Source organism: Vulpes lagopus, chromosome 2 (genome assembly GCF_018345385.1).
Source record: "Vulpes lagopus strain Blue_001 chromosome 2, ASM1834538v1, whole genome shotgun sequence".
In the NCBI taxonomy this organism is placed as follows: Eukaryota; Metazoa; Chordata; class Mammalia; order Carnivora; family Canidae; genus Vulpes; species Vulpes lagopus.
In genome coordinates this window covers 168874849-168889178 of record NC_054825.1, presented here as the reverse complement: position 1 = coordinate 168889178, position 14330 = coordinate 168874849, and the positions used below count along the sequence as shown (strand labels likewise).

Sequence of the window (14330 nt, the reverse complement as noted above, 5' to 3'; positions counted from 1 at the left end):
ATTTATTCTTGGGATAAAAGATGACATTCCTGTGTTTATTTGTTTAGCTATTTATTCTTGGCTCCTCTGCCTCTTGAGGCTGGATGCTTCACCTGAGTGCCTGGCATAGGGAGGGACTCAAGAAGCATCTGCTGAATGGCTGTTAATGCATGATGAATCCTAAGTGATAGGGAGAAGATGAGGAAGACAGTCTTTAAGAAGGCCTTAGGGAGCAGGGCTGGGCTCAAGCGGCGCTGGAGCTGGGGGCCCTGGGGAGAAAGTCAACCTAACCCGGCCCTGCCTCTGGAGGAGTGTGTGGTCTCAGTGCTCTAATGCATAAACCCAGGAGAAGGTTGGCTCGTCTAGTGCTATCAGAGCCCCTGAATTTTCAAGAAGAGTGAGAAACCTGGATTTGTGAGTGAATTTGCCCAATTTTTAAATGTTACTAATTCAAATTTTTTAAAAAAACGGTGGGCCAAACGGACATGAATTGACAGTGTCCACTGTCCAACATGTGGATTCTTAGAGCTTGTCATGGGGATAACGTAAGCTCTGTCCAGGTTACTAGGGTCCCCAAGGGAATTTGAGGGAGCAGGTATCCCTGGACAGTGAAGGCTGCCCAGGTCTCTGTGACCACAGGGTGTGTGCAGGCCAGCAACAGCCACGCTGATGCTGTTCCGATCATCATCCTCATGTCAGCAGAAGCACTTTTGTATAACAGCCCAACTGAATCCTTACAACCTGAGACATGGGCATTTTTACCTGTGTTTTTCAGATGAGGAGACTGAGGCATGGGGGGGATGTGGCATACCTAATGTCACACAGCTCGCAGCAGGCAGGGCTGGGGTTCAGCTCTCCCCACCCCATTCCCTGTCACACAGCTGGCGGAGGGGGACCGGAATCCACCCAGGACACAGATGGGGCTCTCCCCACCCGGGTGGGACAGACAGAAGGCTGCTCACCAGACTCCACTGACACAGCGTGTGGACAGCGCCCGGGGCATGATCTCTGAGCCCTGCTGCATGAAGCCCCCCACGGGGAACCAGAGGCTGTTGCCCAGAGTGTACTGGTTCTCCAGAATGTGGGGGCGCGCCCGCAGGCACGGGTGTGGGTTGTACCACTCGTAGGGGCTCAGCCTGTGGAGAGACATGGGAGTGAGGGGTGGTAGGAGCCAAGGGAGGGAGAAAGAGGAGAGAAATAGAGGAAAGAGGCAGAGACACCGTGATGAGAAGAGATGAGGGGCAGTTAGAAAAAGAGGGAAAAGAGAGAGATGAACAGAATGAGACACATACACAGATAAGAGGTGGAAAGAAACACAGAGAGACACAGAGAAAGAGGGAGGGAGAGAGAGAGAGAGAGAGAATGGGAAGGGGAGATGCCCAGAGAGAACCCCAGAGCAATAGTCAGAGCTACAAGGGTAAGACAGGGCCTGCAGACAGGGAGAGAGGGAGAGAGGAGGGCACGGAAATCCAAAGCCTGGATAGACAGTGCGCGTTGGCCACAGACGCCCTGGCCTGTGCCTTTTCCTTGCCTCCTCTTCCCAGGCAACAGGCAGTGGACTCACCGGGCGGCCAGGAACAGGACGCAGCTGACGGCCAGGTAGGCAAGAAGCATGAAGAGCCACACAGCAGGCGAGAAGGGGTCCAGGAAGGAGAAGTAGCCAGGCTTGCGGCCCTGGGGGGAAGAGGGAGTGAGGCCCAGAGCCACCCCAAACTGAGTCACATTCCCAGCCCCTGCCCGCCGGGTGCCCATGAGCACAAGTAGCCCATCAAGGAAGGTCCAGCCCACAGCATCTGCTTCCCTGGGGGGACACAGTTGTCAGCCCCACCACCAGCTTCTGCCCCACAGCCTCCACATCTCCAGGGGAGCCGTACCATGTGCACTCGGTAGAGGATGCTGATCCCCAGGGTCATGAAGGGTTTGGAGAAGTCGATGACCTTCTCCCGCTCGGCTGTGATGGTGAATGCAGCCACAGCCAAGTCCGCCTTCTGCTGGAGGGGAAGCAGGGCAGGGGCAGAGGGGTGGGCCAGGGAGACAGATAGGCAGTTAGGGAGAAATGCATAGAAAGAGCTACCGAGAGACCAGCAAAGAGAAAGGACGGGGACAGAAGGGGCCAGGAGCCCACGCTGTCTCCAGAGCAGCACCTTGGGGCCAGAATAGGACCCCTGTCATCACATGTCTGCGGGAAGACGCTCCTGTGACCTCTTCCCTGCCCGGCTGCCCCTCCTCATCCTGTCAAGTTCACTGTTAAGGCCCTGCTTTATAAACTCCCCGGGGACCTGCATATCTCCCACCTCCGTCACTGCTCAGTCCTAGAGAGCGCCTGCCACTGATGCTGAGATGCCAGGACGCTGACCCACTCAGGCCTTGGTTTCCTCTCTTGTCTTTACAGTTAACAACATGGAACGTTTACTCTGCACTGACTTTGCACCAGGCTCCACCCTAGTTAACACTTTCTATAGATTGCCTTGAATCTTCCTTCCAACAGCTCCCGAAGGGCCACTATTAGCCCTGTTTTATAGATGGAGAAACTGAGTCTCAGAGAGGCCAAGGCACTAGTCAGTCAAGGCAGGAGCCAAGGGACCTTAAGGCAGAGATGGGACCTCTCCTGCCACCGGCAGGCACTGGTGACTTACGTGTGTACATAAAGGCACCCCCGCCCCGACATAGGACCGGCGCCCAGCATAACTGACATAATGACCTTGGGGGAAGCTACATGTCTTGAGTGGGGGAGGGGTACCCAGGGTCAGGTCTGAGGTAGTGAGGGTGGGGAGTGGGTGCAGCGCGACAGAGAGAAGGGTTTGGGTTAGGGTCTGGCTGGCATACCCAGAATCCCTAATCCAAAAGGATCATTTTGCTCTAGCCCAAGTGGACTTAGCCGGCCTTTAGCTGTGGGCCAGACATGAGCCTGGGAAACAAACACCCAGCACTTTGCACACCCTTCCCGCCACACAGGCACACGTACACACTGCACACGTGAGCACTGCCCACGGTCATGTGTATGCCACCACTGACGTGTGCACACCACACCACATCCACACACACATCTAAGACACAGGCTGACCCAGAGGCGGACCACCAGCACGGGTGCAGGCAGACAGACTCCTGCCCTACACACAGTGTAGGGAGGAGTGGAGACACAGGGTGGAGGGGCATTCCCTAGAGGCACACGCGGCTCTCACATGCGTACATACATGACGGAGCAGGCAGGGCAGGGCGCTGGAAAGCGCCAGGTGCGGGAATGGGGAGCCCCGGCTCTGCCCTGAGTTCGCTGGGTGACCTCGGGCAGGGGCTTCCGCGTCTCTGGGCCTCAGTTTGCTCATCTGCAAAATGGGGGTGGGGGTTGGACGAGATGTCTCACACAGCTCTCTTGGTCCTGGGGTTGCCACCTGGCTCCCAGGATACCCCTGCCAGGCCTACTGACTATCCCTCAGGCCCCAACCAGATCCCAGAATTGACTCTAAATTCAAGCAGAGACTACCCATGGGGCTGAAATAAGAGAAGAGGTCCTGGATCACGGGCCCAGGAGGAGACACACGCTCACACAGAAGCAGCTGAGAACGAGAGCACATGAGGTAATACAGGTGTGGACAGAACTGGGGCGCAGGTCAGAAGACAAGCGTGGGGCGAGGGAGATAGTACCAGCCCCAGGGTGACGTGAGAGCTGGGAGAGGGCACAGCCCCAGAGCAGGATCCAGAGTTGGGAGGGTGCGGCAGGGGCCCAGAGCCTGGCTAAATTTGGGGCATACCCTTGGGAATTCTTGATGGTGACAGTAAGGAGCATCTTGCCACTCTCATGACTAATAGGTGAACTGCCAGGAGCAATGTCACTATTACAGGAATCCTATTAGTTTTATGTACCCACGGGATGTGTGCCCTGGGAAGGCCCGCCATAGGGGCCCGAGTCTCCACTTAGGAAAGCAGGAGTCAGTGGCACTGCAGACAGGGCTCAGGAAGGTGCTGCTGGTCTCTAGTCTTGCTCCCTCCTTTCTGCTCCATCCATGCTTGGCTCACTAGCCTCCTCACCCACTCTGGACACCTTGCCTCGAGCCAATACCTAGGCCAAACCTGCTTCTTTCCCTTTCCCGAATTCTCCACATCTCTTCCAGTAGGAAGGGCAGCGGCTCTGCTGCCAAAACATAACTCTGATCTGTCCACTTCCGTCCATCCCCTCTGACCAGGCCCTGACCATCAGAGTCTCTCTCCTGACAATCCTTTTTTAAAAAAATATTTTATTTATTCATGAAAGACAGAGAGAGGCAGAGACATAGGGAGAGGAAGAAGCAGGCTCCCGGAAGGAAGCTGGATGTTGGACTTGATCCCCAGACCCAGGATCATGCTCTGAGCTGAGGGCAGATGCTCAATAACTGAGCTACCCAGGCATCCCTCTCTTCTGATAACCTTATCAGCTACCTCACCAGCCCCCTGGCCACCACTCAGAACCCCACAGTCCAGAGGGAAAGTCCCCTGTTAAAGAGCCCTGAGTGGCTCTGCACTGCACCTAAAACAAATCCTTTTCCTGGCCAAGAGGCCCTAGATGATCTGAGACCCACCTGCCTGCTGGCCTCACCTCATGCCCTCTCCCCTCACCCATTTGGCTGCAGCCACAATGACTGCCTTTTGCTCTTTAACACAGAAGGCTCATTCCCCACCTCAGGGCCTTTGCATGTGCTCCTCTGTAGCTCTTTCTCACCACTTGAAGTTTAGCTCACACTTCACTCCTTCAGGCCTCCCCACAGAGGCCTCTAGATGCCATTTACCCCTATGCCAGGGTCTTCTCTCTTGTATTACCCATTACCCTGCTTTATATTCTGCTTTTTAGCAGTCCTGGAGATGACCCTGCCTGTTTGCTTATTAATGGACCAGCTTTCCTACTAAATTATAAGTTCCCTGCCTATTTGGTTAGAGGTGTACCCCAGGATCTACAGAGGGGTTCCTAACAAATATTGCTGGATTTTGACCAAGCCTGGCCTCTCTGAATGGCACCCAGGGCTGTTACAGTTCCCTAAAATATTCCTGGGCCTCTCGCCCTCTCTCTCACACCAGCTGCTTTCTGGCCTCTGCATCACTGAACACACCATTCCTTTTGCCCGAGGCATCCCACTCTGCCATGCAGAACTGGATCTCACCCACTTCTACAGGGTCCCTAGCTTCCCTCCTCTGCAGCACCTTCTATGGATCCCCCACATGCTCAACACCCTTTGATCTATCACAGCATTTAGCTCAGTTTGGAAAACATCCGTTCGCGTCTCTGCCTCTGCAACTAAACCTGCAAAAGCAGGCCCAACTGGACACATCATGTATCCTCTGAAGAACCAGGAATGTCACCCCTCCTCCAGGGGCCTCCCAGAATGTCCCAGACAGAGAAAGCTCTCCTTCCCTGTGCTTTATGGAACCTTACATGGCTGCAGAGGCTAACACTTATGCAGCATGTGACTCCTGGCCACCATTTTAGGGCTTTCCCTCCCAAGAGTAGCTTACATAGTCCCCAAAGCAACCCTGTCAGAGGGACCATCTTTCTCACCATTTTACATGTGAAGAAATGGAGGTCCTCGCTGATCCCGGGATTCAGAACCAGTATCCCTCTAGGGGCTTCACCTGTCCACTGTCCCCACCTTCCATGGCCGGGGGCATCAGAGGTCAGGGCCCAGGTGTGTGACTCCTCTCTGGTCCTGGGGAGCTCGGGAGATGGGCACTTTGCAAATGACTAGAGTGAATTTGAACTTCTCGTCAACACACAGCAAACTCAGTCCTCACCCTCTATCCATGTCAACCTAGGCAGAAGCCTCCACCCTCTGCCCAGCATTGTCCCAGGCGGAAGCAGACGGGCATCCTTGACATCCCCCCACCTCTCACGGCTTCCATCTTCAAGCTCTCTTGATTCTGCTCCCCAGACACCTCTAGAATCCATCACTTCTTCCACCTTCACTGTTCTGCTCCTGCCCAGACCACCATGTCTCAGGACTGGAAAGGTCAGCCAGCTGCCTGAGGGACCCCCCCAAACTACAGCCTGGTCACAGTAGCCCTGCTTAAACCTGGCAACAACTCTCACTCTCCTTAAACTGTTATCTCAACTCTCCTCACTCGGCCCACTGAGGCCCTGCCCCACTCAGCCCCCACCCCACTGCTACATACTGAGTGCGTTCCCCCTCTACAAATTCATATGTTGAAATCTTAACCTGTAACATGACGGTGTTAGGAGGTGGGCCTTTGGGAAGTGAGGAGGTCATGACGCTGGAGCCTCATGAATAGAACTGGTGCCCTCATCCCATTCCATCCCTCCACCATATAGACATAGCAAGATGGCCATCTGTGAGCCAGGAAGAGGCCCCTCACTAGACATCAGATCTGCTGGCACCTTGATTTTGGACTTTCCCAGCCTCCAGAACTGTGAGAAATAAATTTCTGTTGCTCATAAGCCACCCAGTCTGTGGTATTCTGTTACAGAAGGACAAACAGACTAAGACACCCACCATGTTGCCCTGTGCCTCCCCATTGCAGCCACTCTGCCTATTCTCTCTGGCCATCCACTCATTTACCTACTTGACCAATATTTACAGAACACCCAACACTGACCAAACATGGTTCTACCTCTGGGAACCCAGCAGTGAATATAAATATATAATGGTGGATAGTGACAGGTGCTATGAAGAAAAACAAAGCAGGGCAACATGATGAAGACTGCTAGAAGACACTAATTTGGAGACCACCACCCCAACCCTCCCCACCCACCCCCCGCCAGACTGCAGGGAAGTCTTGAGTGAAAGCAAAGTGTGGAGCAAGGCCCAAGAAGAACCAGGGAGAAAGTCCCAGGCTGCGAGATAAGCACATACAGCCCCTGTGATGGGAAGGGACTTGCAGTGTCCCGGGTGGCTGGAACCCCCCTGGGAGGGCAGAGCAAGGATCGGAGCCCTGCAGCGCCTTGCACACATGGGAAGGGGGCTGGATTCTACTCCAAGGACAACAGAGGATGTCACATTGGAGGGTGTGTGCAGGGGGATGATGTGATCTGGCCACTGTGAGAACAGACCACAGGGGCAACAGTGAAACAGGGTTCCCGAGGACAGAATGAAGTCCATGGAAATACCTGGGGGTGGGGCTAGGTAGTGGTGGAGTCAGGTGGCAGATTTAGATTTAATTCTGAAGGCGGACAGATGAATCCTTAAACCCTGCAATCTCCTTCTACGTTCTCCTTAGGGCCTTTGGAGCTCTGCTTCTCCCTCCTCCTCCTCACCCTTGATTTCCTGGCAGAGTCATCTAGTTCTTAGAGGTTTACCTCCACAAGGGGACGCTGACATTTAATCTCTGGAATGAAATCAGGAAAAATCCAAATGATGAGACATCTGTAGAAATGACGGGGCGGGGAGGCTGTCTGAATGCCGAAAAGCCAACCAGAGCACTTGTGAGCATGCATCCCACCCCAGCCCCAAGCTCGCCCCCTATCCCTGCCCCCTATCCCTGCTCCGCGCAAACCACGGTTCCGCCTCGTCGGCAGCTCCCGGCCAGACTCTGCCAACAGAGGGCGCTAGCGGGCTGCTGCAATGCTGGAGGAAGGCGAAGGGACCTGCTCCTCAGTGTGCCCCTGCCTCCCCCACCTGGGTGCTCCACCCCTGCAGCAGCTATTCGTCCTGAGGCCGCAGATGAATCCATGAATTCAGTTTGTGACTTCCCTGCAGAACCGACCTCACTGAGCCCCTCTCCGGGAAACCAGTGCCAGCCAGTGAGCACCTTCCTCTAAGTTTCCAGTAATTTCAGCTCCTCTCTCTGTCCCTTCAGAACTAGGGATGCAGCCATTTCCTGCCTTGCGACCTCCACAATACCTGAGAGCAAAGGTGTGCAAACTGCGGCCATCAGGCCAAGTCCAATGCCTGATTTTGTGAATAAAGTTCTATTGGAACATACCCATTCCCATTTGTTTAGGTATCACCTGTGACTGCTTGTTGACTAGTGGTGACACTATGGCCTGAAAGCCAAACCTACTTAATATCTGGCCTTTACAGAAAAAGCTTGCTGATCCCTGTATTAAAGGTTCAACTTTAACCTTCTTACTTACCTAGTTAACAAGTTTATTCCTAGTAAATAATTCTCTTCATTCAAACATTTGGCCTGCCTTGTCTCCTGGCAGGACCCCGACTCAAGCAGAAATGACAACAGCCAGGTCCCCAGAGGACACAGGCCACATGGTCACTCACCATTCAGCCTCTAGGAGGGCCCAGTAACGAGCATTTTCTCAAAAGGAGACTAGATAGCCACAGAAGAGAGCACAAACCACTCCAAAACCCCAGAGGTCTCTGCTGTGAGTCACCTCTGGGTGTCTGTGTCCTTATTTACCACCAGCGTTCTGCATATACCTGGACCTGCAGGGGCATCAGGCCCAAGTGGCAGATTAGCCTGCACACAGCTGGGACTTGCTGCAGAGCCTTCGTGTGTTCTAGGCCTCCCTCAAGATGAAAAGCCATGTTGGTTGTTTAGTAAACAGGTTGAAGCAGCACACAACTTACGCCCAGATCCCCAACCCCACCATACGTCACCAGTACCAAACAGTGGCCCCTTCTCAGAGGTCTGGGTTTCAGTTCTGTGGGACCTCTTATCCGAGTTTCTAGGTTTTCCCCTTTTCCAACTGCCTCTCTTGTCCTCTTAGGCCTCAGGGTGGCGGCCATTTCCTGCAGCCCTGAACCTGTAACCCCTCACTTTCCTTTCTATTCTTTCAGTTATCTGGCTCACCAGCTTGACACCTAGGTAACAATTCTTTGTATCACATCCTCCCTGTTTAAGTAGCTGATGTGATTCTGTTCAAGTACCTGGGGCTATTTTTTGTCTTCAGATTGGACCCTGACTGCCAGATGTCAGCAGCAGGTTTACTGCCAACCCCTTTAAATGTGACGTCCTGCTCCCGAGATCCGATCAGTGCAATGTTGCCAGGGTAAGTGGACCAGCATGACCCCGGGGCCACTGCCAGGATCAAATTCTCTGTGGCCTGTGCAATGGCAGAAGGCGAGGGAATGGGATGTCACCCTGAGACGAGACTGAGGCATTTGGTGGGCCTCAGGAAAAAGCATTTGCCAGATCAGGAACACACACCAGCTGCCAAGGGCCTTGTTGACTTGCTCCAATAAAGGGACTTCATTTGGGCCAGCGACTGCAGTTGGAGTCGCTGCCTGATTACATTTACAATAATCCACAGTTGTCCAAGATCCATCTGCCTTCTGCATAGGCCGAATCGCCCAGTTGACTGTAGATGAGATCACTACTTCTGCTTCTTTCAAGCCATTAATGGTGGCACTAATCTCTGCAATTCCCCCAAAGGATGTAGAACTGCTTTTGGATTACTATCCTGGGAAAGGCAGGGAAGTCTAGGGTCTTCCACTTGGCTCTTTTACCATAATGGCCCTGGCTATATGGATCAGCAAGCCAGTGTGGGATTCTGCTGGTTGTCACGTATGCCTCTTCCAATTATACAATGGGATGTAGGAAAACTCAGGGTGGGTCTGTGGACCTAGCAGGCCCGTTCTGAGTTGAGCTTGGGCTTAGACTCTATCACCCAACTACATAAGACTCACTGTGGTCCACCAGGCAAAACAGGAAAAATCAAAGTGACCTATCATCTATAAAAATGATGGCAGCGGATTGAGGGGTAGGATGTCTAAATCTCCAAAAGCCAACCAAAATCCTCTGTGTGAGAAGAAGCCTGTATAGAAACTGCTCTAGCTTTTCTGAAAGCGGTTCAACAAAATATAACAAAAGCCATACAAAGGGTCCTCTTTTATGCAGTCATTCTATTCAGAGAATCAGTCCTAATCAGCTACAATGCAGTACAAAGATTTTGCGCATAAAGATATTTGCTTCTGATTGTTTATATCAACACAAATAAAAATACCTGGAAACAACTAAGTACAAAAACATGCTTCAATAAACTACAGTCTATCCACATGGGGATTAGTATGCAGCCAGGTAATGTTCTGTTTAGGTGGGAAAAATAAGGTATTATTTTTGGCCTTTGAGATCGGCAGAGGTTTTGTTTTTTTTTTTTTTTTCCCCAAAAGATTGATTATACCGCTTGTTGGCAAGAGTGTGGGAAATGTGACATTCCCGTGCACTTCTGGGGGGAATATAAATTGGTGGAACCTTTCTGAACATCTATTTGGCAGTCTCTGCTTAAAACACATTCGTACTCTTTGACCCAGCGCTTCCGCAGTTTGGAGTTTCTCCTTTAGGAATACACCCACAAATCCACAGGCCCAGCTGATGGTGGCATCGTCTATACCAGCAAAAACTGGAAACCACCCAAATAGGGGCTGAGCTAAATAACTCACGCTCAGCTGCACAATGAAATCCATATTTCTCCTCTCAAATGTTAGTCACCCCAAGCGATCCACGCCCAGAGACAACCCTTATTTCCCCAGACCCAAATCAAACTGTTCCTCCCACATCCTCCCCAGGGTGGGAGCCAGCCTCATCACCCACTCAGCTGCTCAGGCCACACCCTGAAGTCACCCTTGATTGCCCTCTCCCTCTCAACTGCACCCAACATGGCTACCACTCCAGTACGAGCCCTCATCTTCTGTCTTTTGAACCCTCTAACGGATTTTTAACCAGACCATCCTGTCTCTACTCTTGTCCTACTACAGTTATTGCTCAAGAGAGTAGCCAGAGCAATCATTTTAAAGTGATTTAAAAATTAGTCAAGGTCATATGTCCATATAGTGGAACATTATTCAGCCCTAAAAAAAGAATGCAGCGCTGATCCGCGCTATGACATAGATGGATCTTGAACATGTGATGTTGGACCAAAGAAGCCACACACAGAAAGCCACGTATTGGGTAATTCCACTTGTAGGAAGTATCTTGAATAAGTAAATCCATGGAGATGGAGAGACTGGTGGTTGCCAGGGGCTGGGGAAAAGGGGAATGGGACCTGACTATGGCTATGGGGATTTCTTTAGAAGGTCAAGAAAACATTTTAGTACTAGGTAGAGGTGATGGTTGCACAAACTACTTGCTGCTGAATTATACACTTCAAGATGGTTAATTTTATGTTATGTGAATTTGACCTCAATAAAAAGAGAAAAAACAAATTAGATCACAGCATATTCTCTGCCTACACTCTTCCACTGGCTTCACACACAGTAAAAACAACATCCCAGTTCCTTGTCCACAAGGCCTCCATGATCCAGGTTCTGCTCTAGGGCCTTGTACTCTCCCTCACCACCCCCTCCAAAACCCTGTGAAGGTAATATCATCCCCATTTCAAGAGGAGACACTGAATCCAGAGACATGATGTGCCTCTCAAGGATCTCATGGGAATGCAGACAACTGAAGCTGGCTCTTCCTAACTCCTAACTAGCTCATGGCTGTAGTAGCTGCAGCAGAGGCCACTCAGACCCCCTCCCTCAGGATCGGGCACTCACTGATCCAGCTGCCAAGCGTGCTGGTGGGGATCACTCTCCGCTTGGTGGCTGGAAGAGCCTCCTTGAGGACAGCCCCTTCCCATGACAAGTTGGTGGGGCATATACAGGCCTGCCCCCTCACCTCGGGGGCTGTGATGGCCAACTGAGGCCCAGTCTAAGTGCACTGCAACTCTACTCCCTCCTCTGCCCAGGCTTGCTCCTTCACTCCCTCACAGGGCTGATTTCCAAGTGGGCCTTCAGCCTGCTAAAGTCCACCTCAGGGTCTGCTTCCCTGGACCAACCTAAGATATCTGCTTTGCCCTTGAGAGAAGGGCCAGAGAGCACAGGCTTTCTCTTGGGGGTGGGAAGGTGTTCTGGCTACACCATGTGAATGACAGGCCAGACTTGTACCACAGGAGATCCTACTGGAGGACAAACCAGAATGGAGAGAGATGGGAGGCCAAGAAGTCAGTGAAGAGCCTGGTGAGAGCCTGACTTCGTGCCATGGCAGTAAGGACAGGGAGAAGCCAATTCCAGCAATGGCCACTGGGTGGAATAAAGGGACTAGAATTTAAGACTGGCCCAGGGACGGGTGGGGTGACTGGGGAGATTCCAGTGCCCTGGGCTGTCTTCCATCTGGAAGTCACTCGTCAGCACCAGGCCAGCCTGATGGGGGCCAGCCCTGGCTGTGACAGCCACCAGCCGTGTGGCCTGGACATGGTACCTTGGTGTCTCACTCTCCATTACAGAAAACAGGGCTAATACCAGGCCCTCCTCATGGGGTGGAATTCATACAGTTCAGAAAGCTTAGGCAAGGCCCTGGCACAGTGTGAGTGCATCATCAGATCCACTCTGGGCTTCCTGAGGACCTGCTGGGGGTCTGGGAAGGGCCTTGGGTCAGACACACCTGGCTGCGCCCCATGGTGAGGGGAGGCAAGTCCCTTCCCCTCTGAGCCCCGGAGCAGCAGTGGGAAGACTGCGATTTTTAGGACCTTTAAGTAACACTTCAAAAGCCTCTGGCATGTGGTGTGGTGTCAACAAAGGCAGCTGCTGCCGCTGCTGGGAGGCCATGGCGAGTACCCGCATGAAGCTCCCTGTACTCGGCCATCCCACGGGCAGCAGGCAGCTGAGCCTCTGCAGGGCCAAGCCCCGCCCATCCTTCGCGCTCCTAGCCTGCTCCTCCTCCAGTGTTCTCTCCCTAAATGTCATCGCCGCCACCCAGCTGCCCAAGCAACGAACAACAGAGAAACTCAGTCCTTTCTCCCGTGTCCCACCCCGCCCCCCCAGCAGTCACCAAGCCCTGGTGCTCACAAGCCTCCCCCTGTCTCCATCTCTACTATCCCCATACCTCCCTGCAGGTCATCCTGCTGCCCACCCCCAATCCCAGTGATTCTGAGACCTTTGGGGGCATATGCTGTGAGCCCCCTGCTCATGGCCAAACTCTTCAACCTGTTCAGTAAGAGCAAGGCCAGGCCTGACTACTGTATCCCCAGGGTGTAGCACAGGGCCTGGTATACAGTAGGCCCTCAGTAAATGCTAGCTGGCTAGGGAACACACAAACACATGAATGTATGCATGTGTTGGCCACGTCGGTATTATTAATATATACCAGTATTATTAGTATTCTTATTAGTATATTAATAGGAATATAAATAAAACACATGCTTATAATACGCACTACCTTCCAGGCTCCATTCTGAGCCTCAGAAATAACTTGTTTCATGCTCAAGACCGTGGTGTGTACTGGCCACTCTTATTCCTCCAATTTACTGCTGAAGAAATGATGCTAACAGAGTGGTTGGTAACTCGCCCAAGGTCACACAGCTAGTATGCAGCAGAGCCAAGATTCCAATAGGACTCAAGATCACAATCACAGCAGCTCATCAGAAAAGCTCCCCCCAGCCTCTGTGCTATGCTCACTCCGGACACCATGGTGCCCGATCCTAGCTCATGCTGTAGGATAGGCCTGAAGCTCAGGAGGTTAAGACTCTTCCCCCAGGTCATGTGGCCATAAATCAGACTATCCTGCTACTTCTTTGTTGAATAAACTGGTATTCTATTTATAGTGACTGGTTGGGGGCTACTCTCCCACAGTCGGCTTACTTCCAGGGACCCTGATGAATGTTAAAAGTTCTGAACCTACATAACTGAAGACTAGGACGTGGAAATGGAAGTCACGGAGAAGCTGGCCAGTCGGGTGGGTGCTGGGCCAACAGTGCTCCATGCCCCCTCCCTTCTCAGACTCTGGCTCTGGGACCTTTAAATCCACCCAGGACAGATGCTTTCAAATAGGCTGGCAGCCGTGGGGCAGTGCCTCGGGCCTGCTCATGGGGTGAGGTGGGAGAGACTTAGCCACCAGGACCCCAGGGACACCCCTACCCCTGCCTCCACCAGAGCTATTCTGCTCTGTCTGGGGTTCTGAGGATGCTTTCAATTGGGGGGAAAAAAGGTTCTGCAGTCAAAACAGCCTTTGAAAATCGGTGCCCTAAGGAATAAACTGCCCTTGTCATGCAAAACGGCCTTTTCAAGTCTACCCTGGTGACATTCAGGGGCTTGGAGGCAGTGAATTCTGGGATGGAAGAGACAGGAGGGTAAGGATCCTAGATGTCCTCAGCCAAGTCCAATGTCAAAGCTTCCCTGACTGTTTGTAGCCACAGGTCCTTAATATGTACACCTGCCTGGGGTGTCTGGAGCCTGTTTGTCTAGCATAGAACAGTCCTGCCTCCAGGTACTTGCCCACATGGCTTTTTCCTGCCTGGAATGAAAAGAGGGAATACACATTGAGATCCTCTGCCTCTGACATGACAAGTGACATGTCTGGTGCTGTCCCCGTTTCCTGAAACCCTCCTGACAGACCTGTGAGGCATCACCATCTCCATCCACAGGAGGGGAAAAAGAGAAGTTAAAGAAAGAGAAACAACTCACCTGAGGATTCAAACCCAGACTGGTCTGACTCCAAAATAT

The 14330-nt window shown here is 52.4% G+C and overlaps 1 protein-coding gene across 5 annotated transcripts in view; it reads right to left on the bottom strand.

Annotated features, from left to right (window-relative positions):
• GRIK5 (glutamate ionotropic receptor kainate type subunit 5) overlaps window positions 1-14330 on the bottom strand; it is a 52568-nt gene that overhangs the window by 15763 nt on the left and 22475 nt on the right. For 2 of the 5 annotated variants that reach the window (XM_041744108.1, XM_041744112.1), the window contains 4 exons: window positions 3174-3302; window positions 1854-1970; window positions 1544-1653; window positions 942-1115 (listed from right to left, as the gene is read on the bottom strand). In XM_041744108.1, coding sequence (XP_041600042.1) covers window positions 942-1115; window positions 1544-1653; window positions 1854-1970; window positions 3174-3302 — 530 coding nt within the window. The remainder of the gene's footprint in view (window positions 1-941; window positions 1116-1543; window positions 1654-1853; window positions 1971-3173; window positions 3303-14330) is intronic. The other 3 variants (XM_041744109.1, XM_041744110.1, XM_041744111.1) reach the window with 3 other exon arrangements.